This window comes from Nycticebus coucang, chromosome 13 (assembly GCF_027406575.1).
Source record: "Nycticebus coucang isolate mNycCou1 chromosome 13, mNycCou1.pri, whole genome shotgun sequence".
In the NCBI taxonomy this organism is placed as follows: domain Eukaryota; kingdom Metazoa; phylum Chordata; class Mammalia; order Primates; family Lorisidae; genus Nycticebus; species Nycticebus coucang.
The window spans coordinates 86,162,152-86,188,593 of record NC_069792.1 but is presented as its reverse complement, the minus strand read 5'-3'; the positions used below and the strand labels follow the sequence as shown (position 1 = coordinate 86,188,593).

The following is a 26,442-nucleotide window of genomic DNA, read 5'->3' as shown; positions in this document are numbered from 1 at the left end:
AATTCACTTTGCAGATAAATAATCTTCACCAAAGCTTGACTGTTTTCTGTTTCCTATTGAATATCCTAGGGAAACATCTTTGTACATAAAGCATTCACGTTTTTGGACTATCATTATTAGAATTGATTTCCAAAGGTACAGTTAGCAGAAAAATATATTGCCAAGTCTTGACACACAACCTGGACCTTTAATATTCAATTGATTGTAATTATTTTAAAGTTGTATCATGAAAGTTTAAGTTTGACCCTCAGATATAGTTCGTGTATTTTATTAACTTTAGTGCTGGGATTTATAACATATAATTCCAACAGTGACCTCTAGCCTCCAGCCCACGTGATTACAAGGCCAAGGCCATCACAGCAAAGACAAAGAAGAGCTCACTGCTTCTCAAAACTTGGTTTTCTGAAAACATAGTAATACTCTTTCTATTTTTTGAACTGGGGTCATGAGGGGGCTTGCCATTTGAGTCAAATGAGTCAGTCAAGATGAGAAAGTCAACATATTTCAGTGTGTCTGCGGGATACACCAACTGCTGTGCTGATACGGTTAAAGGACAACAGAACGCCTGTCAAACTTTACATTATAAATCGCATGTTACAATTTTTGGTTCCACTTAGCAAACTACTGAAACAAATATTAATGTATTTGAAAGTTTCCATAAAATATGCCTCAAATTCCTCTTTCTGCCAAATAATCTTATATACTAATTTTCCTAATCTTTGTTATTAGATATTCCTCTCCAGATTAAAACTTCTTTAAAGGTCTTGCATTATAGATGTGCACTTACTCTACCTTGGGGAAGACTTCCTGGAGTCAGTGATTCTGGATTAAGGCAGAAGGATGAGTTTGTCTTAACCACAGGAAGAGAAAGAAGGGGTAGATATTCCATGAAGAGATCAGAAAGAGTGAAAGGCTAGACTCAGGTAAGAGAATGCATTACTTTCTAGGAATTTAAGTGTCTGGATCAAAGGGTTAGCTAACAGTGGTAAGAAAGTGAAAACAGGTGCCTAAAGGGTCTCTCTTTCAGAAGGGCTGAAGGGAGCTGCTGAAAGGCCACACCATACTTGACTCCTGCCAGTTTCACGTGGACAAGTGTGACCAGATATGTATAGTTGAATAATCACTCGCTCCAGAGAAACTGGCAGGAGTCAAGTCTGGAGCTAGAAGCACATAGGAGGCTGAGGGGCAAGATCAGAAATAGAGCAATCGTAGTAGTGGGAGTGGAAAGAAAGGGAGAGGGACCAGCAGAGATTGCTAGGAATGGGACCAGGCAGTGTGTCTTATTAGCTGGCTGGTAATTCTTACCTGTCTCTTTGTAGTAGTAATTGTTTGCTTTTGGTAAATATAAAATACAACCACTGTGCTCCAAAGTGAATGAAAATACATCTAAGTAAGATACTACTATATTTTCTTGACTCTTTAATACTATCAAATGTAAGAAGTATGGTCAACTTAATCTCTGTGAGGGGGAAATAATCAATGCTACCACATAACAGGTAAGATGATGGAGTCAGGAATTAAAAGTTCTTACGTCTAGGCCTGGTGTGCTGGCTGGCTCACTCCCGTAATCCCAGCACTTTGGGAGGTTGAGGTGGGAGGACTACCTATGGTCAGGAAGTTGAGGTTACAGTAAACTATTACTGTGCCATAGTACTCTAGCCCGGGTGACGGAGTAAGACCCTGACTTCAAAATGGGGCAGGGGGAGAGAAAATTCCCTGCTTTCTGCAATTGAAGTGAAGTCAAAGTATAGTGTTCCCTAGAAAAGAGAAAGGATATACCTTCCATAAAAAAAGACCCAATGATCAAACTGGGCAAGGAAGGTTGCCAGAAAGTCTGGGAGTATCTCCAGCCAATTGGCAGCCAAACTTTGTACTGAAGAGTGTGATTGTTATTCATGTCTGCTGAGGTAACCTTGGTAAAAAGGGACACAGGCCTTGCCCTATCTCTCATTCCCAGGATTAGCACGTGTCAAAATGGCAAAGGATTTACCATGGAATATTTGTCCCGGGGGTGAAAATTTTTTTCCATAAACTAAATTATAACTGCTTTTTGTGGTCCTTTATTCATTTCCCAAACATATATTAAGCACTGGCTCCATGACAGGTGCTACTGTAGACACTGGGTATATAGCAGATCAAGGCCTGCTCTCTCTGAACTGACATTCCATTCATTCAAACATACATTCATAGCAAAGACTAAGGAATCCCAGAAGAAAGCAAACTGATTAATTTATCTGACCCTGAGAACTTTTACTTTTTAAAATATTCTAATTATATTTACTTTGGAAAACCCTACTCAGAACCTTTTGTCACCCCCAGCCGTTCTCTCATTTCTTTTGCAGACCCTGCAACCTCGAGGGACCAGTCTCCCTTTTTCTCTCACTCCCAAGACACGGGTTATTTGCTATGTTCCTAGTGCCTGGCACATGGTAGATCTGCATAGGTAGGTGCCTGGTCACTGAAGACTCGATCATGGGGAGGCTGTGCTGACTGAAGGGGGACTGTGGGAATGTCTGTACCTTCCACTCAATTTTGCCACGAAGGTAAAACTGCTCTAGAAATAAAGTCTATTAACAGTAATTATTTTGAAATAAAGTCTACTAACAGTTGTTTTTTGTTGTTGTTGTTTTTTACAGGAGGATGAAGCTTGGGCTGTGGTACCCATGTGGTTTATTTCTCAGCAAGGGCTTCCCTCCAGGAAGTGGTTTCCGCTCCATGTCCCCTTTTCCAGATCTCAGTCATGCAGGGTTTCTGGCTATGAGTCTAACAGGAAGACTGACATGAGATAAGAATACTAAAAAAGATTAACACATGCATACGCGCATATACACACATACATATAAATTGAAAATAACTCATGGGGTGATTTGTTTTAAAAGGCTAACTAATCAAGTTCAAACAGCAGAGTCAATTTTTTCAACATCAATCTAATGTACCTCTGTAAAAAGAATCCCTCACGTATTCAAGACCCATACAGCACCTGGTAACTACAGCTTCACTAAATTTGCTTACAATGAACACATTTTCATCAGCACGCAGGGTGGTCATTGTGTGAAGAGAGCCATTCCTGACAACTGAATCTCTGCCTCCCTATCAAGAAAAGGCTGCCAAAACTAATACTGTACTGAGAAGTGATTTGTTACCTTATCAACATTTTTTTTGTTCACACCCTTGCCATTTACAGAACATTCCTTAACTACTTGATGGTGTAGCAATATTTTACCCTTCACTAAAATCTCTTAACACTTTAACAAAGTGACTAAAACACTGGTTTGTTTCCTTGCACTTAAGAATTCATGTTAATTGATAATAACATTAAAAATGTTTATTCTCATACATTTTAAGTGTATGTATAAATGAAAATTATTAAAATAAATTCTTTAACAAGCTAAAAAAGATCAAGCAACTAATATTTGGGAAGTATATTATGGTTCATGAAACATTGTCCACATATACGGAAAACAACTCTGTGGGCTAATCTGCACTATTATCCTATTATGTATCCTGTGAAGAAAAGTAAAATTTCACTGGCTTGATTAAAAAAACACAAACTATTACTTAGTTGTGCCATATCTGAACTTACTTTTTTTAAATTTCAAATTCTAGTATCTTTCCATGGCTTGGACTATGGAATCTTTCCTTACATTGTAACCAACATAATGCAGATAATTAAACAAGTTTAAAAAGTTATCCAGAAGAGAAAGATTTTATGACTTCTAGAAATTTTAACAAATACAAGGGACATAACTCTGAAAGTACTTGAGCATAACAAATACGTAACTGTGATCATTATGAAGACTGTCAAAAATGTGTATGAAAGGATAGGTTTGGGAGCTATGAGAAACGAACTGCATTTCCCCCAGAACGCTCAAAGTGAGTAGATGCTAACTAGTGCCACAGACCAGAAGGTAAGCTCTGTGAGCACAGAGACTTGTCTCCTTTGTTAACCGCTGTATTTCTCAAGTGTACTCAATGGACACTTGTTGAATGAATGAATACGAAGCATAACATGGAGTATGAAAATGAAACTCTCAGATATAGAAGAAGAAATTTAGTTTATATCCAAACTCAGGACACTAATTTCAGTTTCATCTGTCAGGTAATTACTGAGTAACCTCCATGTGCTTATAACTATGCTGAGACATGTCTGTACACACTCTCCCCTTTAGATAAAAAGAGACACAAGCTCTGAGCATAACAAATACATGAATGTGATCACTATGAAGACTGTCAATAATATATATGAACAGATAGGTTTTACAGCTATAAGAAATGTGCCACATTTCCATTAAAATTGGTGTCAAACTTATATCCTTTAGAGTAGTGGTCCCTAACATTTTTGCCACCAGCTAAGGCAATTTTCCCCAGGACGGGGGTTGGGGGTGGGGAGTGGATGAGACTGACAATGGGTGGAGCGCAGGTGGTCACGGGAAGGGAGGGGAGCAGCTGTAAATACAGAGAAGCGTCACTAGCCTGCTGCTTACCTCCTGCTGTGCAGCCAGGTTCCTAACAGGCCACACACACAGATCCTGGGGGTTGGGGGCCACAGCTTTAGAGTACCTAGCCAAGCAACTTCTAAGACAGTGCTAGTAGCAACGAAAATAATTTTATGGTTGGGGGTCATCACAACATGAGGAACTGTATTAAAGGGTCATGGCATTAGGAAGGTTCAGAACCACTGCTTTAAGAGGTTAAGTCATTTTCAATCTTGATTGTATGAAAGCATTACCTGGAGAACTAAAAATGCCTACAGGACTACCAGACACCAACTAAATATGAATCCCTAGGGTGGGTATTGAGCTCTGAATTTTTAATTTTTGATTTATGTTTTTTTGAGACAGAGTCTCACTTTGTTGTCCTTGGTAGAGTGCTGCAGCTCACAGCAACCTTAAATTCTTTGGCTCAAGTGATCCTCTTGCCTCAGTCTCCCGAGTAGCTGGGACTATAGGCGCCTGCCACAATGCTGGGCTATTTTTTCAGGCCGGTGTTGAACTCATGAGCTCAAGCAATCCACCTGCCTGGGCAGCCTCCCAGAGTGCTAGGACAAAGCCTCTCCCCTCATATGGGAGGACATGACATTCAGACAGAAACTGAATTGCCAAAGGGGACAAAGCCCATTCATTAGCCTCTAAGTCAGGTCTTTTGACTCCCATTTGCTGTTTAATGCCCCTAAAACCTTAAATTAAAACCAAACATGGAAGGCAATAGTATTATTAACTGAATGTGTAAAATTGTATCACTTGATTTCAAATATTGTTCATGAAGCAAGGCAATTCTATGCCAGTGGCTCTGAATTTCAATATGCATAAGCTACAGTTTTCCCCTATATAACTGCTACATATACATAATAATAGTGATCATAGCTGCTTTACAAAACCAAAAATAATATTAACAGAAGGAGAGAGGAAAGAGAGGGGAGGGGAGGGGTTATGGGGGAAGGGAGGGTATTTGGGGGGTACCTCACCTAATGTGCAAGATGCAAGGGTACATTTCAAAACTATTAAGAAATGAGTATAATTGTGATGGATGTTACTTAGTTTAACATAAACATTTCATGTGGCGGGCGCTTGTAGCCCCAGCTACTCGGGAGGCTGAGGCAAGAGAATCGCTTAAGCCCAGGAGTTGGAGGTTGCTGTGAGCTGTGTGAGGCCACGGCACTCTACCGAGGGCCATAAAGTAAGACTCTGTCTCTACAAAAAAAAAAAAAAAAAAAAAAAAAACATAAACATTTCACATTGTATATTGAAGCAGTACCCTGAACCCCATAAATGCATCGATGTACAAAGTTATGATTTAATAAAAAATAATTTTAAAAAGTGAAACCAAAACAAACAAAAATAATATTAACTTCAATATTTTTTAACTTTAAAATTTCAGGATGGTTAAGGCCCACTTTCTACATAAAACTGCCAAAATTCAATTTAAAGTCTCTTTTCAAAAAAGAAATATGTATATGTATATATATATATATATATAGTCTTTAAAAAATAAAGCAGAAATACAATGTTTAATAACTTTGCTGGATATCCCCATTATATCTAACAAATACACAACTTAAACCGATCCAACTTCGGGATTTATAATGTGACAAGATTATTCAGGATAACGTATGTCGTTTCCCAGACACTTAAGATTTGGTCTTCCTATTCTTGATTCCGGCAGCTTCTGAGCACGGATGGCATCATACTCTCTCAAAATAAGTCACAATGAGATAAACACCCATAGTTCACAGTTTGTATTTAAACTTGCTGCTGACTCACTTGTCCCTTGATAACTGAACCTTTCTTTACTAACTTTAATTATAGCAATCTCTCATTTTAAAACTTCCCTTTCCTCGTGAACATATTTGCTATCCTTGTGGCCTCCTGACTGTGAGACATTGGGTAAATATGTCACCTCCGAGATTCTTATTATATGATGTTAAGTCTGCTAAAAACAGAAGCTGCATTTTTCATGTACTCCTTCCCTTCATGTGGATGTTGTAAAGATTAAGAGAAATGATGTATGTGCAAGAGATTACTGTTGTTATGCTTGAAATAAATTTCATGGAATTTGTTCTAAACTTGTGATACCATATATATCCCATTTGTCTCTGCCGTAACATAGCAACTATTCACACCAGAAACATCATTCTTGGGCACTATATTCCAAATGTATTGCCAAAACCATGGATCTAGAAAAGTAGGATCGCTATCTAACGTCTAGTATCTTTCCTCCTCCCTGACCTCTAAATACAAGTGACCAAAGAAAGAGATTCTCTCTCAGATAGAAGAAGCACATTTCCTCAGTATCATCGGAGTACATCATCAATGCAGTTCTGCGACGTGGGACATCCAAACAGCTGATTCACTACTCAAGAGTCCTAAGACAAGTCAATTTTTCAGTAAGTGAATGAATTGCTTGCATAGACAGAATAAAACACACATGAAAGTATCTTCAAGAGTTGGTATGATATGGGGGAAAAGAACATGAGCTTTGGTGTCACCCAAACCTGGGTTTGACTTTCACCACACGAGAGTTCAGGGAAATTATCCTACTTCTTTGCTTATCTTCTAACCTGTAAAATGCATCCAGCCATCTTGCACAGTTATGAGAAAGAATTAACAATGTATATAAAGTATGCAAGTCCTGTATCCTACCCATAGATAGACCCTCAAATAATGCCCATGGCTACTCATTAATTCAACGGGTACCCATTAAGTACTTTATGTACTAGGCATCATACAAAGCCTGCCTACAACTTTTATTGTAACTATTTTCCACCAATAAGAATAGAGCAAACCTAGGCTCAGCGCTCATAGCACAGTGGTTATGGCACCAGCAGCATACACTGAAGCTGGAAGGTTCAAACCTGGCCTGGGCCTACTAAACAATAATGACAACTGCGACAAAAAAAATCCGGGCATTGTAGCAGGTGCCTGTAGTCAACTACTTGGGAGGCTGAGGCAAGTGAATCGTTTGAGCCCAAGAGTTTGAGGTTGCTGTGAGCTGTGATGCCATTGCACTCTACCAAGGGCAATATAGTGAGACTCTGTCTCAAAAAAAAAAAAAAAGAAAGAAAGAAAAGAAAAGAATAGAGCAAACCTAACATGAATGCAGAATTGATAAGTATCTTTATTGCTCAGCATAAAGGACATGTAGAAAAGTTAATTTCTCACTACAAAACAGCTCCCCTGATAGTTTAATGACCTGATTAAAACTTCACTACTATGAATCAATTCTTTAAATTTATTTACTGTTTTTTTTTTTTTTTTTTAGAGACAAGGTCTTGCTCTGTCACCCTGGCTGGAGTGCAGTGGTCTAATTGTAGCTAGCTGTAACCTCAAACTCCTGGGCTCAAGTTAACGCCCCATCTCAGCATCCCAAGTAGCTGATTCTACAGGTGCACATCACCACAACTAGCTTATTTTTTGTAGAGATGAGGTTTCACTACATCTCCCAACCATTGCCCAGGTTGGTCTCAAACTCCTAGCCTCAAGTCATCCTCCCCAAGTGTTGGGATTACAGGCATGAGCCACTGTGCCCAGCCTAATTCTTCAATTTGAATTAACCTTTTTCCCCTTAATTACCTATTTGGTATCCCAAATCTGCTTTAAAATATAAACATTTGTGGGAAGTAACAGCTTTATGAAGCAGAAGAGAAAAGACAGCTGCACCAGTCTCCGATTTCCCTCTTCATCCTTGGCATTGCTATCTTCTGGTTCCACTGGCCGAGCTCTGTGACCTTGGGCACATCACTTTACCTCCACAGCCTGCTTCATCTTTAAGATGGGAAGGATGCCATTCAGTCGCACAGATCTAAGTCAAGATTTATGGAAAAGAGAACTATCTGGGGTGAAAGACACAAAGAAAGCAGAAGGGAGAGTCAGAGCTGACTCAGAGGAGCAACGGAGAGAGAGGCAAATACACAAAGAATGCCTGTGGCTCAGTGAGTAAGGCGCCAGCCCCATAAACCGAGGGTGGCGGGTTCAAACCCAGCCACAGCTGAACTGCAACCAAAAAATAGCCGGGCATTGTGGCGGGCACCTGTAATCCCAGCTGCTTGGGAGGCTGAGGCAGGAGAATCGCGGAAGCCCAAGAGCTAGAGGTTGCTGTGAGTCCTGTGTACATCATGGCACTCTACTGAAGGCGGTAAGGTGAGACTCTGTCTCTACAAAAAAAAAAAAAATCTGTATAGGGCAGAAACTTCACTCAATGAGCATAAGCCCACAGGCCAGGGATGCAATCCAGCCTGAAAACATCAATCTCAGTTGTGAAATTTATGATTTTTAGCGTTTCTCAACAGTTAATGGTAATTAAGCAAGTGAATAACGATGGTTTCATCCAACTTCATCAAGGAAAAAAGGAAGACCAACTGAGAACTCCAGAGATAAAAAAGCTATCTGTAGAAGAGCCAACAAATTTAACTTTTTAAAAATTTATTTAAATGTTCTAAGCAGTTACATTTAAAGTGGGCCATATTCTGGGCGGCGCCTGTGGCTCAGTTGGTAAGGCGCCGGCCCCATATACCGAGGGTGGCGGTTTCAAACCCGGCCCCAGCTGAACTGCAACCAAAAAATAGCCGGGTGTTGTGGCGGGCGCCTGTAGTCCCAGCTACTCGGGAGGCTGAGGCAAGAGAATCGCTTAAGCCCAGGAGTTGGAGGTTGCTGTGAGCTGTGTGATGCCACGGCACTCTACCGAGGGCCATTTTTTTTTCTCTACAAAAAAAAAAAATAAAGTGGGCTATATTCTACAATATTAAAAACTGCATATTACTCTCTATTCTATACACTTACACCAACATACTGTAGAAGGTTATAGACACACAATTATGTATATTGACTTTTTGAGCAATTTAAAGGATTTTCAAAGATAATACAAATTGTTAACTTTTTCTGTTAACTTTAGATCCCAACCCAATAAATGTTAATTTCCCCCTCTACTTATCCTCTTCTTTATGGATGATAATTATTAAAGGGAAAAGGACTTTAACCATCAGATTGTCTTAATTAGGTTCTGCCTCCTTTTTTCTTTCTTTTTGAAACAGAGTCTCACTTTGTCACCCTTGGTGGAGTGCTGTAAGCATCAGAGCTCACAGCAACCTCAAACCCTTGGGCTTAAGTGATTTTTCTTGTCTCAGCCTCCCAAGCAGCTGGGACTACAGGCACCTGCCACAACACCAGGCTATTTTTAGAGACAGGGTCTCATTCTTGCTCAAGCTGGTCTCAAATTCGTGAGCTCAGGCAATCCACCTGCCTCGGCCTCCCAGAGTGCTGGGATTACAGGTGTGAGGTAGCGCGCGCTGGCTCTTTTTTTTCTAGGCAGAGTCTGTCTTTAATTGAATAATTCTTTTCTATAAATATTAACTGAGCTCCTAATACTTGAGGAACAAAAGGAACATAGGGATGAATAAGAAATCCTGCCTTACCGGGTCTTGGCTTTGGTTTGCTGCATGTCAGCAACACAGCTCATTTGGATATACAGTAATAAGGTATAACAAAGTAAGAGACTTGGAGGCTGAAGAGCATCAGGATGAATTCAGGTTGGTCCACACTTTGCCAAGTTTAAATGCACTCAACGTATTAAGCAGAGTCAAACACTTTCCCTTTTGGCACTTTATTTCTTCGTCTTCTCTCTTTTGTCAACTTCCAAAACCCACACACCTTCCCATTGGCTAGTCTTCTTCATACCACGCTGTTCCCAGTCACTGGGCTGCTCATCACAAAACCCCATCTGTTTTCAATAGAACCCAACAGGCTTCTATTATATGCATTCTCAAATGAAGAGAAACGCACATTCGGGTTTTAGTTGGGAGTATCTTGAAAGTAAAACCACCCCCTTCTCTGAAGAAATCACAATCTACTATTAACTGGCCAAATAAGTGGCCAAATAAACAGTAAATCAAATAGCTAATCCCCCTTATTAAAGGCATTAAAAACTGGTATTATGAGAAGGTAACGTCAAAGGTCACAGACCAATAGTTTGGTTTGTATGGTGTTTTAAAAATAGTAACTAAAAAATAAATCAGTTAGATTTCTCGGTTTTCCAAAAGAATATGAAAGACCTGGCAACACAGGGTCCATATCCATTCACAGCCGCAACGGGCTAGCAGGGATGACAGGAGTTTCCTTCAGATAGGACAGAAGCTCTCAAGCACAGGACAGTTCTGAAGATTCTTGGGACCATCAAAGACCTGTGCTACTGTAACCTGATGTGCCTACACCTTGTGCTAGAGTTCGAGGAACACAGCAGTGAGCAAGACAGGAAAATCCCCACTCTCACGCAGCTATACTGCAGTTTCGAATCGATGCTGAAGGAAAAGGAACAGCTACCAACAATGAACAGTGAAGTAATGACTTAAGAAAATCCCAATGTTCCTGAGAAGGAACTCCCTACTTAATGGGCATCCTTGAGTGAAATCCTTTTGTAAAGTGAATGGACACTCCCTATTTTATCAGTTTTGAGATCTAGATTGGGTGTGCTTAGAGTGAATCCATATAATTACTAGATTACAGTATAAACTCCTATGTCTCTCTCTATACGTCTGATACAAATATCATTCGTCACTCAAAATGATTTCTAGGTTTCTCTTATGGATTCCATTATTCTCCATAGTTTATATTCTGCATATAACCTAAATATGTTGCCTAAATTTGCAGTGAACATTATCAGATTAGCAAATTTTCATTTTAAAAAAGATCCACTCTCCTTTACTTTTAGAATTTAACTATATTAATGAAATTATATTTCATTTTAAGTGATTTTAACACCTGATGATCTCAGATTCATAGCCAATTCTATTTCTGACAACAAAGCCAAGCACTTACATTTTGTTAAGTATCCCTTATTGTCTACCACCCTCAATTTCCCCCTTTACTGATCCATTCTAAAACTTACAATGCCTGTTAATCACACAATAGGCAAGTGAATAAAGAATGCCAGAAAGATTTCTTGATGACTTTAAAAAGTGTCTATACCGAAGCATTCACACACTTAAGTTCCCCTGATGTTAAAATTACAAGAAACCACCAGTTATAATAATAGCAGAGACAGTTTTAAGGCCAGGAGGAGAGAAAATTATCTTCACATATTGTTTAGATAAATTAAAATTATTTCAAGTCTGGTTATGTCTGCCCTAAACCAAATCATAGTATTTCACAACGTGGGTTAGTAAGAATATAACTGTTGTCTAGGGAATTGTTTTCTGTGAAACTATTCCCTAAGTCAGTTGTCACTACCATCCCCATCCTACTCATCCTGTCTAGAAGTCTAAAAGTTATCTTCAGTCAATCTTGATTTTATATGACTCTAAGAATTAGAAGAAAAACGGTGATATCTGCATGAGACCAGGCTACATATTTAATGACTCACACCCATGTCTTCTGGTTGCTAAGCCGCATTCTTTCCACCATGCTGCACTAGCTCTTTCTCAATAGTAACCTAAATCTAAAATAAGCCTTCAGAGTTTGCAGAGACTCAGTATCTCATTTAATCTTGGTAAATGATCCTCAGACATTAGCCGGGAGCAGACACAATTATCTCTACTACATAGGACACTGGACATCCAATGGATAAAATGATTTGTTCAAAAAAACTCACTGACCCCTGACTTAGATCCAGAGTTCTCCAAGTGAGAACTTCTGGTGGTCTGTAAGGTCCTTTCTGCAAGTACAATTACTAATGCGTGAGATTACATTTTCATTATATACTTCAACTGAACGGACCAAATGCAGAGGAAAGTGTAAGAATCCAGCTGTCTATTAAGCCACAAGTGGAAGAGATTTACAAAAATATAAAACAACACTGCTCTTCTCAATAATTTTTCTTTGTGTTAGAAAAATTTATAGTGATAGTTCATATCAACTGCTATTTACAGTAATATGTAATGGGTTTATTTTTCAATAGACTAATATTTTATATTGCTCAATTTTGATTTCTAATATGATAAATGCCAATGGTCATAGCCCATGTAAATAAAAGCTTTCTGGGGGCTCGCAGTAAATTTTAAGGACATAAGGAAGCAGGAGATTAAACGTTTCAGTTATTATTAACTGGGTTAACTTACTACCTCAGCAGAGTAAGAACCACCTGATAGACAACCTTACTGCAATCTCCATCTTGACCTCTCACCACCCAAGAGCTTCCTGGCAATTATTCTGATTAGATCATAATTTGAAAAAATTAATCCCAAGAATTTATGTTTTTGCATGATAAAGTTAGTGAAAATGTGGTGGTTATTTTCATGAAACCCTTCAGATATATGCAGCCCATAAAAACACTTCAGCCTTTAGTTTGCCAAAATAGGCAACTAGCAGCAAGTCTCTCCCCCTGGCTTTCATGTTCCAATGTTTAAAAAAAAAAAAAATTATCTCTAGAATGTTTCCCAAAACAAATTCATTAGCTCATTTATAAATCACAGTGTTCCTCTGATTTGGCTCCACAAATACTGTGGGAGCCCAGTCCTAATTAGGATCCTCACAGCAGCATTAAATCTAAAGAAACAAACTCCAGTAAACATGATATAAGTTTAACTGACAGTGCGAAGGACACCACTAAAGATTACACTTTGCAAGTCAGGTATACACATCTTACAGAGCATTTTTTTTTTTTTTTTGGAGACAGAGTCTCATTATGTTGTCCTTGGTAGAGTGCCGTGGCGTCGTGTCACAGCTCACAGCAACCCCAAACTTTTAGGCCCAAGCGATTCTCCTGCCTCAGCCTCCCATGTAGCTGGGACCACAGGCACCAGCCATCATGCCCAGCTATTTTTTTGTTGCAGTTGTCATTGTTGTTTAGCTGGCGGGGCTGGGTTCAAACCCGTCAGCCTTGGTGTATGTGGCCGGCACCCTACCGTCTGGCTATGGGCACCACCCACTACAGAGCATTTTAAAAGAGTATTAATGTTTGCTTGTTCTGCCATTTGAGATTTAAGAACTTTTCAAAAGACTACTTTAGAGGGAATAAAAGGGGAAAATAGGGAAAGTTATTTTAATTCCAGTGTTATAATATACAGGGAAATCTTACATAAGGAAGCATTTCTTTTGATATAAATTTACTCTGTCATCAGGTTTAACTGTCTACCCTAATGATATATAGTGCTGGCCTGGGGAACCTTCTCTTTCCCTTCTCCCTCTACCCCAAACAATAACCATGATTCCAACATTTATTGTTCTGTTGAATTATATGTTCTCATTTAAAAGTGTTTCCCAGCCTGGTGCAGGGGCTCATGCCTATAATCCTAGCCCTCTGGGAGGCTGAGCGGGGGCAGCATGCTTGAGCTCCAGACTTCAAGATCAGCCTCAGCAGGAGCAAGACCCCATCTAAAGATAGGAAAATCAAGGCAAGAGGATCGCTTGACCCCAAGAATTTGGGGCTGCTGTGAGCTATGATGACATCAGGAACTCTACCCAGGATGACAGAATGAGACTCTGTCTCAAAAAAAAAAAGAAAAGAAAAAGAAACATCAAAAGGAAAAAGTGTTTCTCATTAAGTATGTGACTGTAAAAGTTTATAATTTCTCTCATGGAATAATAATTTTGTAAATAATAACAACAAAAAAAGAGGATATTTAAATTCGGGGTGTTTATCCTTCAATTTGTACTGTAAAATACCTTTAAAATCAGAAATTATGATTGAATCCTAAGTCTGCTATAATTTGTTAGCACTGGCTCCAAGTAGTATATAAAATACATTTGGCTATTTTGACCCAACACCAAAAATGAAATTCACTAGCATCTTTACAATTAGAAAGCGGCTGGCAAATTACCTGTTGGGGGGATTATTGCCCACTTAGGGGAATAGTGCTGGTTATATTAGAAAGATGTTAGTAGCTATCATGTTCAATGAAGAAAAATAAACTTAAAGTACAAAAACAAAAGCTTACCACTGAAATATATAGTAAAAGCAAAAGTTTCACTGTGATTGCAAAACATTCCAAATTGTGAAACTTATTTGTAAACTAGACAAAAGTGAAGCAGCTTCCTCAGTCATTTTTTGAGATCTCAGCATGAATTCCTACACTAAATTTACATCTTGTATACATTTCTGCTCTATGTGTATGTGAATGATGATAGGAGACTCAAGTTAGAGAAAGCTACTTGCTTCACTATTTAATTCTTTAAGGAACACAAGCCTCAATATTAAAAACAGCAAAGACTATAAAACTAAATAAATGCTGATGTGAAAAAAATCAATTTACATAAAATTGTTATATGCAGCACACGGAAAAAAACAGAAAAGAAAAAGCATACATACTTTATTGTGTAGAAAAGCTATATTATTTCCGGCAAGTAATGTATTCAAATAAATTTTTTATAAAATAAATTATTTTCCCCATTCTCATTTTTAAACCAAAATTATGTTCATTAAAAAATCTGAATATAATAGTTTACTAAAAGGCAACAAATTTAAAAATCACATGGAATTTATGCTACCACAAAGATAAATCAAATACAGAAGATTTTGGTCCATATTTGGGAAGAAAAAGTAGTCTTCTGAGAAAACATACCTAACACCACTCCAAAGCAGCAAAACTAAAACCAAAGCATGGCAATTTTAAAGACTGGCACAGCAGTTTGAGATTTGGAGAATATCATTGTTATTTTAATAAAATAGTTTCCTGTTTTATTTTATTTTCCCAATTCCTCTCCCCAGCAGTGGAAGAATATGTGTAACTTTTCTTAGCTACTAGGGAATTTTCTTAGCACTTTGTGGAAACTGTTGGCTTTCAGAAACGGACAGGCTGATTTGAACCAAAAGTTAGACAAATATAGAATTGCAGCAACACTAAAAAGCAACTTAGAAAGAGGATCAAGCCATGCAGACAAGCAAACTTTATAAAATCATTTTTCTGGGATTATTCATCAAGTCAGTTCCCTAATTTCAAAAGCCAAACCAAAGCAAAGCATTGACTTACATTGCTTCTTTAGTTCTTTCAGCTGTTGTTTAAACTGTACAAACTTTTCATTATTTTGAAAGTCTGCATCAGAATTCTTGTTCTGTAAAGCCAAAAATTTCTTCTCCACCAATACTTTTAAATCTGGTATTTTTTCTGGACGTTCTTCTTTTACCTGAGTAAGGTAACAAAATTACGTTACTTAAATGTTAATAGTAAGTTTTGAGCCATTGTATTTATCTTGCATAATTCAAAGAAAAAGATAATGAGGTTAAGAAAACAGAATTCCCTGAACAGTGAACCACACAGGCTGGGACTTGTTCCAGAGCAGACTTCTGGTAAACACTGAAGGGAATCACTCATCCCATCTACTCATCCTTGTTAACTTTCTTAAGCTGTTGACCCTTCAGTAATCCTACTAACTTACTGTCTCCTGCCATAGAGGGAAAATTGCAAACGTGGTGATTTCACGAGAACCCGAGCATCACCGGTCTTCCTTCCCCCAGTCTGCTTGGGCGCCTCTCCCACTTGCCATCATGGTTATTCCATTCTTCATTCTCAATGCTCCTATTTTCTGGCCTTCTGCTCCAGTGTGACAGTGACTCCTACTTTACAAAAGTTGAGGCTCTAGACTTAACCTCCCATAATTTGCTGCCACGATGAGAAATTAGTGCCCCCTTGTTCCATTTAAATCTAAACTCTCAATGTGTGTTCTCTGTCCATACTATAAAATTATGTCCCAGTATTATAAAATGTTCAAACATGAAGGAAAGTTGAAGAAATTGTACTGTGAATACCCATTCATCTACTCCCTGGATGTCACAATTAACATTTTACTGTTTGTGTCATCACATATCTATCCATTTATTCTCAACTCCGTTCTTCAATTTGTTTTTAATTACATTCTCATTTCCATTCAAATAAACTTTCCCCACTATCTATAGACTCTTTGCCCCAAAACTTTAACATTGGTTCTTTACTTCCATATTTTAAAACAAACAATCTCTTATAATCCCCGCCTGCTCCCCTGAGTTACTTTCTGTCCCAAAATCTACCTCCTTGGGAAAAGGGAGCCACTGTTTCCACTTCCTCACTCTCTAGCTTTCGCCACCACCATCCAGCTGCTGCCCACCACTCCACTCCACTGATGCTCTGCCTCAGGGCTTCAGAATTGGTCTCTTTCACCACTGGCCCTTTCCTGCTGCTCCTGTTGCCAAGCAAAACTCACCGAACTCGCCACTATGCCCAGAAACATGTTTCACAAGCTTCTTCCACAGCACATATAATATACAATTGCTCTTATTTTTAGCACCCAGCACAGGGTAGGTGGTACATACTTGTGTTTTGAATAAATTAATCTTATTAGCTCCAAATGTACTTACCCACAAAAAGCCACAATTTATCAATGTTACTATTAGTAGCAAATACATAGTTCAATTTCTGAGCTGGAAGACAACTTAGAGACCATTTAATCTTGAACTCCACCTTCCCCAGTTTCACAAATAAATAAAATGATTGATAGAAAAAGAAGTAAATGACTAATCTTCTACCATCCAATTAGTTAGAGGGAATGCTAAGACTACAAGTTACATACAAAAAAATTACTGGTTTTGATCCCGGTCAATGGGATATTTTTCTGTTCTCTCTGAATTTCAGAATCAATGCATATAAGGTCAAATGACTATATGCATCTTATGTGCTTTGACTTACTTTTGTCATGGAGATAAACCACATAATCTTTTGCTTAACTGCTATGCATTTTGGTGAGCTAAATCAAAAACAAGAAGTATTATGAACCTAAAATGTCTCAAATTCATAGTATAGTACGATTTGGAAAAGAGAAGGGAGAAAGGCAATTTAATAATGCCTTATGTCTCAAGAAAAAGAGCTATTACACATGAGGACTAGCTATCATCTAACATCTACATGATAGAACAAGATGAAACAAGTTCAAAATCGTAGTATCAACAGTTCAGAGCAGACCCTAGAAAATTAATTGCAGATTCTTAGAAATAGATTATAGGCTCTCTATCTGGATTTATAAATAATACGGACTTATATCTACCCAAGATGTTAATGATAACATTACAGAAAGCATTCAGATGAGCCATCTATAGGTCTGATCAGTCTCAAATTATTATTTAATCTGGGATGATCACAAAGGATACAATGTGAGCAGTGGTAAGTAAAATTCAAATGTTCTTTTCCAGCCAAGTCTCTACAACAGTCAACATGCTTAATTTTCTTAGTTCAACTACAATCATTGCTGAGGAAACAAATGGAAAAAATAGGCATTTTGAAGTTTGACAATGTGACAACCAGAAATAAGACTAGGAAAAACAGAATAAACCAAATTTGGTGATTCAATGTATTTTTTCCAGTCAGAACCTCCAGAAATGTGGGGTGAAGCCTAAGTCCACTGCTACAGATGTCTTCCCTGAGTCTGGTGCTGTAGCTGGTACAGCTGCCCCTGCAAAACGAACTTTCTGAATTCCCACTATCAAAATGGGAGCATAAAAAAGATTCAACTCACTATCTCTTTAAGTCAGTAAAATAAATGGGCACTATTTTTAATGGTGTCTTGCTTTGTTTACATTTTTAAGAGAAATGGATAAAGAAGCAGGGGGAAAATTCTTCAAGTAGCTGATCGGGCATATTATCTAGTACAAAAGCTAAAGATGGCCCTCTCTTCTGAGGAAATTTGAGATGGGAAGAAAGGATTTATTAGATAATCACGAACTAGTCCCTAGACACAGGACTTTAAACCCCAGTGAATTAAAAGATACTAGGTGTACTAGTTTGCCAGGGTTACCATAACAAAGCACTACAGACTTGGTAGCTTAAGCAACAGAAATTTGTTTTCTCACAGTTCTAGAACCAAGAAGTCTGCAGTCACTGTATCAGCAGGACTGGCTCCTTCTGATGTCTCTCTCTTTGGCTTGCTTATACACAGCAGCCTCCCCATTCTCATCACATGGTCTTGCCTTTGCAAAGGTCTATATCTAAATTTCCTCTTATAAGGGCATCAGTCATATTGGACTAAGGCCCACTTAACGTTAACCTAATTAATTACCCCTTTAAAGACTCCACCTCCAAAACACAGTCACATTGTGAGGTACTCGGCGTTAGGGGTCCAACATATGAATTTCAGAGAAATACAATTCAGTTAAGACACTGGGTTAATGAAAATCAGAATTTTTAAAACAGCGATTGTTTATTAATCTTTATACCGCTATAATTTAAAAATGAGAGAAGCTACTTAGAAGTAAACAGCAGGCACAATGCTTACATAATGAAAATGTAATACTGCCCTAGGGAAAGAAAGGATCAGGTTTTCTGCACCCACTTCCCCTTTCAATATTCACTGAGTGCACTCTGTGTGCTAAGCACCTTTGCTCAAAGGAGAAAAGAGCAGAACAGTCGATCGGGGGTACGAGGTGAATAGCTGTGGGACCCAGGCTATGGAAATGAGACCTGACTAGACAGAGCAAAAGATATTATGAGATTATAAGGTGTGAACTAATAATACCGTGAGACTTAAACAAAAATGATTACTACAGTTAATGCCTGCAGGATGTAAGGCAGATAGGGAAGGGGAGAGAAGGTCCTGCTATCTGTCAACTGATGGCAGAGGGGCTGCAACGTGGTCAGGCTGGGGCGCTATTTTTAAAGCAAGGAGAATTGTTGAGTCTCATTGTGAGAAGAAGACAGGGCGTTCCTGAGGTATTTAATGTGGGCAATTAGTTAAATGTCATTTTCTTAAGGAAAGCAGTGGGCATCACTGAATCTGTATAGATATCTATCTAGTAAGCAGCTGGAAAGAATTTCAAAATGAGGGCATGAGAAAAAAAGAGAGAGAGATACAAAGAGAACTCTATAAAAGTAAAGAAGAAAACTAGGAGAAAGGCATGCTATGGAGAAAGGAAATGGAAAATTTCCATAAAAGAAGTGCTTGTCTTTTGGAAAAATGACACAAGAGCGCTCACATAAGAAGCATTAAAAGGGACCACTGGGTTTAATTATGAGGCGCTTCACACACTGCACTGCAACTGTCATCTGTGAAGCATCTCTCAGGCAGGGTTTATTTACCTGGGGTCTGGCACGCGGCCTGTCGCATAGTCAGTGTTCAGAAGAATGAATGAAGTACAGAAAGGCCAAATTCTAGTGCGTTGGTATGAGAAAAAGGATTAAGAGAGTTCTCTGTGAGAAAATGAAGGAAGTCTGCTGGCAAAGGAAAAACATCGAGACGAGAAGCAGATCATGGGAATGGGAGAACTCAAGAGACAGGTTTATTCACATAGAGGATGACAATTAGCTTGAAGTGAAGCTGATATGATGGAGGAGAAAAGACATGGACCTCAGGATCAGACAGATCTGGTCTGGGTATTGATCATCAGTGAATCCTTTTGGGTCTTAGAATTTCTCTCATCTCTTAATTAAAAATCAGAAACACCCAGGGCTGTGAAGACTTGACTAAATCATGCTTGTGTCTGACTTTGGCACACGGTAGATTATCAAAAAATTTTATTCTTTTCTTTTCAACTTCAGCATAGAGACTTTAATGTGTTTGTGGACTGAGAAGGAGGAGCCTATGAGGAAGCATAAATCAAAACACTAAAAGAAAGCAACAGACAGATTTAATTGGAGAAGGTCATTAAAGTACTAGGGAAAAAAACCCATAGAAGTCAGGTGTCATGAATGCCTGCAGGGCTGGAGAAGCTAGGAGATGAGAAAACCCACAAGGAGTGCAGGACAATGGGATGTGATGAGCACTACCCTTAAGTAGCTGGTACCGGGCCCAGGCAAGAGGAAAGTTGCTCATCAGCATCAGATGACTGCTGCTGGGTGAGAAGGCAAGCCCAGGTTTCAAAAAGGAAGTTAGAAATCCAGATTTTTATGGTACATTTTCTGTTTTATAAAACAATGTATTGTGTTGCTTTGAGGTTAATAAATGAAATGAAGAAAGCATCCACTTGTCTGACAGAAAGTATTTAAACACCAGTAGCTGTCTGTACTGTGTTGCTGTCATTACTGCTCTTATCATCTTATCTATCTCAGAGTAGCTGGATTGCAGGTCTACAGCTCAGTGAGAATGACATTAAAACACCCATGAGGAGGAATCAGTGTATGGATTTTAATGGAAACCATGGAAATGAATGGGATCACCAAGGAGACTGAACAAATAGAAACAAAAAAAGAGACCCAGACAGAACTCTGGAGAATACCATGTATGGGACAGCTAGAAGAGCTAAAAAAGAAAAAGTTCAAGAGTTAAGAAGACAAAAAAGAAAGTTATCCAAAAAGTCTAGGAAGTAATTTCAAGACCTGACAAATGTTATGAAGAGGACAAGCTAAATAAGGACTGAGAAGTGTCCATGAGACTTGGTTTACTCACTGGTGACCCTACTGAGAAAAGAGATATGCACTGAGGCTGACTCCAAATATGCAGATCTTTGTTTATGAATTGTTTCAGAAAAATGGAGCAGTACCATGAAGAAACATACAAATCCCCAGAAGTTTTACTGCCTCTTCACAAATTGTTCAGTTTTAGCTCAAAAACCACCTGTGATTTTTAGCCACATTTAGACACATTTGATTGAAACCCAACACTCCAGTGACTACAGTATTTATCTGTGTCAGCAAGGAGAAGGCAATCAATGAGCCTTTTAACCATACATGAGGCCTCTGGTGGCCCTGGCCCTCTAGGCAGATGGTTGCCATTTTAGGAAAAAAATATAATAGTAGAAACAAAAAGCAGAACTCACCCCTCACCTATGCTGAAGCTACATATTACTTTCACCATGTTTGACATAAATAATAAATATATTTATACAATGATGACATACCTGCTTCAATTTCTTTCAAACAACATTGTATGCATATGTAATTACTCAAAGTGTGTCATTTTACTGCCACAGGGCAAAGTCAAGGTCTTCTCCTCCAATTATCATTATTGCCTTACAGCCATCGTTTCACTGGGAGGGGAGATCACAGGAGCTAAGGATATTAATGAGCTGAGTCATTCACACGCTTTTTAATCATGTGAGAATCTAGTATAAAATTAGTCATTCCTGTAACTGCACCAAGACTCAAAGATTTATTCTCCCCAAAACAGCCATTGTTAGATGTTTAGCTCCTAAAATAATATATACCCAATGACATACATTTTAGAAATGACATAGTCTTTAGAAGTTATTATGAGCACATTCAATGATAAGCAATTTGCTTTGTGTTCTGCTTAGTATACTAAGTATTCCAACTTTTTGAACTTCTAATTCATAGTCAGCGTGATCTAAGGTTATGGGACCTGCTTTCACACTAGAAATACAGAGGGAATTGCTTCAATTGATCCTAAAATACTCATTCAAAAAATATTTATTGAGTCTCATTGGGTGCCAGCATTATATGAAGCACCGAGACATTTAGGGTAGCTGGACACCCTTATGATACACCACAAACCCAACTGGTCATACACAGAATAAATTTATACAGGCCAATACTGTCTCCACCTTATATAGCAAAAAAGTTTGGTAAAGTTTTTACTCACAAGCATGTCCAAGCTGAGAATCACTATGCTCTTACTGAGCATTACCTAACTGCAAGTACATATGGAGACACACCATATTTTCTACAGAGTTTGCTATACTGCCTTTGCCCTCTTTAGAAAAAAAACAACCACACACACTAATGATGACCAGCATGGATTATGCCCCTTTATCTCATGCCAGTTTCTGTTGTCAATTGCACAACCTACACTGAGCTCAATTGGACCAAATTATCTGCAGTAGAGAGCGTTTCCTAGAGCCATTATTTAGCATGCTTTGACTTCTGACACAACACTTAGAAGAGCATACTTCCTTGTTGGACGTTATAACACAGCAAGTGGACTTCAAGGTCTGCCAAGGTGTCGTAACACACTCAGTAGTAGCAGGAAAGAAAGCACGGCAACACCTTTCCTTCTTTAGGCTTTTCAGAAAAATTTTAAAAACGAATAAGCTTAAACATATGTGAGTTCCGTTGTCTAGCTCTAATGGGCCAGTTCTATTAGAATAGACAGCTGTCCAACAGATGGCAGCTGATGGAGGCAGTCTGCCATCTATGTGCATCTGTTATTAAACATTTATGCTGTTGAAAATTACTTCAATAAATTTCTCATGGCACTGTGCCCGCTATAAGTTATAGCCAACCAGAATCACTTATTAACACAGAAAACAAGATTCCTATATCGGGGGAGGAGAAAACAAACTGATTTTACCTCTTTTTTTCCTTCTTGTTTTGCTTTGACAGAATTTATAGAAATACATATTATTTATTTATCTACCCATTCAATAAATATTTACTAAATGTCTACCATACATAGGAACTGTGCTAAGTCCTGGAGATGCAACAGTAAACAAGCCTAAGTTGGTCCCTCTTATGCTCGGAGTTTTGGAACGAGTTGGGGAAGAAGCATTAGCCAAGCAGTTAAACAAACAGGAAGAGTGCTACGAAGGAAACACCAGCAGAGGCTGGGAGAACATACAACAACCCAAGTATTGAGGACACCATTCCATAGGTGCTTTTGTACAGACCTCAGATAAGCACAGGTCACAGTTGGGGCAGGTGAGGTAAGGATTATTATTGTTGGTATTAACAAACACTTTTCACTTGCAAAGCACGTTCAGTCTGAGTGGTTCAAAATCTTATATATACAAAAGTATCATTATCCCAGTTTCACAGATCTGAGCAACGGGCAGCTCACAGGACTAGGCGTCTTGCCTAAGGTTATAGTGAGTCAGCGACAGCCAGTTTCAACTGATTCAAACCCTGTCAACTTAAATGTCTTGCTTTGTGTGTGCCTCTAAGTAACAAGTCAGAATAAACTGTATATCCCCTTGTAATTTCATGAAAACATATGTGATTACAGGCGTACACCATACCCTTTGGTGGTGGTCCTCTGTCAATTGTTATATATAAAGACACTTACTCTGAATTTGAAACTGCCTTTCCTGTCCCCTGTGCCTCTGTCCTCCACTGAATGACTGAATGCCCTTTTCATCACCATGGTGTCTCACTCAGGAGTCCACAGTAAAAGAGCATAATAATAGGTTAATGGTAACTAGATCAACTGTCCTTACCTCATCATCTGGGAGATGATTTTTCAGAGAGTAGAAATGTCTACTGAAGACTCAGTTCCAGCGCTACCTCACGAGATTAGGCACAGCTGTGTCCCGAAGGATGCTCAGAACCAGTGAATAACATGGCATTGTTTCTCCCAGGATCAGGAACCAAGGGACAAATGCAGAATTGTTACACATCTTCTCCTCCCCCTTATCACGCCTAGTAACCAACTTGCAATTTTTTTCCCCAACACTGCAACTCTGGTTCTGCTGGTTTAACAGTCTCAGCACCCAAGCAAAGAGTGATTTCACCAAGGGACTCAACAAAGCGTCCTCTGAATTGGAAGCTTAAACTGCAACCTAGCAATTCCAAGCTCCTCATGACACGGAACAGACAGACATAAAGGGAGGTTACACAATTAACGGGGGTATTGAATCTTGATTATCAAGGGTACAGAGGATGTTGCTACAGAATAAGAAAAGAGAGGTATGTGTCTAGAAGGTGGAACACCTGCTGGTTTCGCCATATCCACCAGTAAAGACAAGGGAACACAGAAACAATTCCATATAGGTAGGACTGCCAAGGATCGGAGTCCCCAGAAACAAAAATCCAGGTGCAGTCAAATAAAAACCTGCAGTTGGTTGAGAGTGAAAAAAAAAAACAGAATAGATAGTGGAGAAAGTGAGTTAAAAAATGCCAACTTGGTTTCAGAACTAAAAGCAAAAGCTAAAACTGAAGTATCTACTCAGGTTTGACACATACATATTTCTGTTTTTAACAAATTTCCCCTTCTCCTTTCCCCCCCAATATTTTATAAAAATAAGTTGGTACTTCACTAGTACAGAATTATAAGGGAACATTAACAAAAGGACTTAGCTCAGCCCAAGTATCCTGGAGTTGCACACAATAACTGGTAAGGTCTTATATAATTTTCCCTTTTAAGAAGAGGGAGAGTATGTTTTCCACTTTGATAAAACACAGCTAGCTGTGCCATGCCAGAAGGGAGCATTTTGTTGCTGTTGTCACTGTTTTTGAACACCTTTTCTAAGTTTGGGGAATTTCTTACCTTAGGAATGATACTTCATTGGGGTAAGAACCAGAAATTCGCCTTCCTGGCAACAGAAATACAGTCTTGTTGCCTCGACCCTTTGTCAGTGAGACTTCAATTCTTGAGAACGGCATGAGGAAGGTGCAGCACAGAAGGGGCCAGTACAGACTCTGGAACTAGATCACCCGGGGATATAACTATTAAATCCCAATTCTACGTTAAACTAGTTGTGTAATCTTGGGCAAACTACTTAACTTTTCAAGAAATCAGTTTCTTCATCTATAATTCCACTTAACTCAAGGATTGTTCCAAGCATTAAATTAATTTAAACTTTTAAAATCCAATACAGCAGCCACTAGTTACATGTGGTCATTTAAATCTAAGATAATTAAATGAAAATAAAAACCGAGCTCCTCGGTCACATTGGCACATTTTAAGTGCTCAATACCTCTATATGGCCAATGATGACCATTCTGGACAGTACAGACGTTGAACACTTCCATCACGGTAGTGAGTCCCACTGGAAGCGCTGACTTGGAGAATACTTCCTGCTACTAACTTATGGTCACATTGTTATCATCATCATCATTATTATAGCAAGTTTAAGATTTAGCCGAATGTACAATCTGGTGGAGAAGACAGATAAGAAGTAATTTTTTAAAATGCAATTTGATAAGAATTAATAGCTGCATCAGTAACAGCAGGTGGTCTCAATTAATTGTTTATTATCACAAGGTCCTAAGCCAAGCACTTCATGTGGATTGTTTAATATCACCAAAACAAAAAATGTAAGAGATGAAAACTAACATATCTTCTATTACAGATTATGAAACTGAGGCTAAGAAGTGTCCAAAGAACTCCGTACTCAAGCTGGGACTCATTGCATTGGCAGGTCTGTTGAATCACTAAGTCTGAGACATAACTACTACCCTAGACTTCACCAGCTCTTTGCTGAGAACCTACTAAGGGCCACACACTGCTCTAGATGCTGAGAATACAGCAGCGAACACAAGAGACCAAGTCTCTGCCCTCGGAGACTTTGCATTCTAGTTGAGGAGAAGAATAATACCATGACATACAATTAGCCACCTGGTAGTAACTGCTGTGCAGAACAAAATTAAGCAGAGTGGGAACAGGTGAGAAGACAACACCTCTGCATTTTTCCCTTGGTTCCTGGGTCATTTTCTAAGAAGGATGGTCAAGGAAGACGTCACTGAAAAGACGACATCTGAACAAAGACCTGAAGAAAACAAGGGAGTGAGCCACAGAGTTAGAGTCAAAGCAAAACAATGGAGAGGGGGAGATGAAGGCAGAAATCCGGGCAGAGGGTGAGGTGGGACAGATGATGGAGACCAGTAAGCCTTTATTCTGAGAGAAATGGGAAGGTTTTGAGCACAGTGGGAAGATGTGATTTTCTTTTAGAATCTTTCCACCTGTTCTGATGAGAACAGATTTCAGGGCAGGAGGAGCAAAAGCCAGAGATGCGTCAGGGGCTCCTGCAGCCCTCTCTAGGCAAAGGTGAAGAGAGGATGTGGCCTGAGAGGAGAGCAGCAGAAACACTGAGAGCAGGTCTATTTCTAAATACATTGTGAAGGGAGAAATAATAGGGATTATTGACAGGTTGAATACAGGCTGTGAAAAAATTAAGGAACTCAGGACAACTCCAGTTTTTGGCCTGACTAAATAGAAGAGAACAGCTGCTGTTTTCTGAGACGGGTAAGTCTAAAGGAACAGCTGGTTTTGGAGAAAAACAATCAAGAGTTCAGTTTTGAAGGTTAAATGCGCAATGCTTATGGGAATGAAATGGAGTGTAAACGAGAAGAAGACAGTTGTATATCTGAGATGTGGTTTTGGAGAGGACTGGGATACAGCCACAAATGCTATGAAAAATGATTAAGTGCCTGATGTTATGAGCGCACAT

At 38.9% G+C, this 26,442-nt stretch overlaps 1 protein-coding gene across 2 annotated transcripts in view; it reads right to left on the bottom strand.

Moving 5' to 3' along the window:
• NSMCE2 (NSE2 (MMS21) homolog, SMC5-SMC6 complex SUMO ligase) overlaps window positions 1-26,442 on the bottom strand; it is a 225,845-nt gene that overhangs the window by 134,404 nt on the left and 64,999 nt on the right. For both annotated transcript variants that reach the window (XM_053559630.1, XM_053559629.1), the window contains exon 4: window positions 15,395-15,548. In XM_053559630.1, coding sequence (XP_053415605.1) covers window positions 15,395-15,548 — 154 coding nt within the window. The remainder of the gene's footprint in view (window positions 1-15,394; window positions 15,549-26,442) is intronic.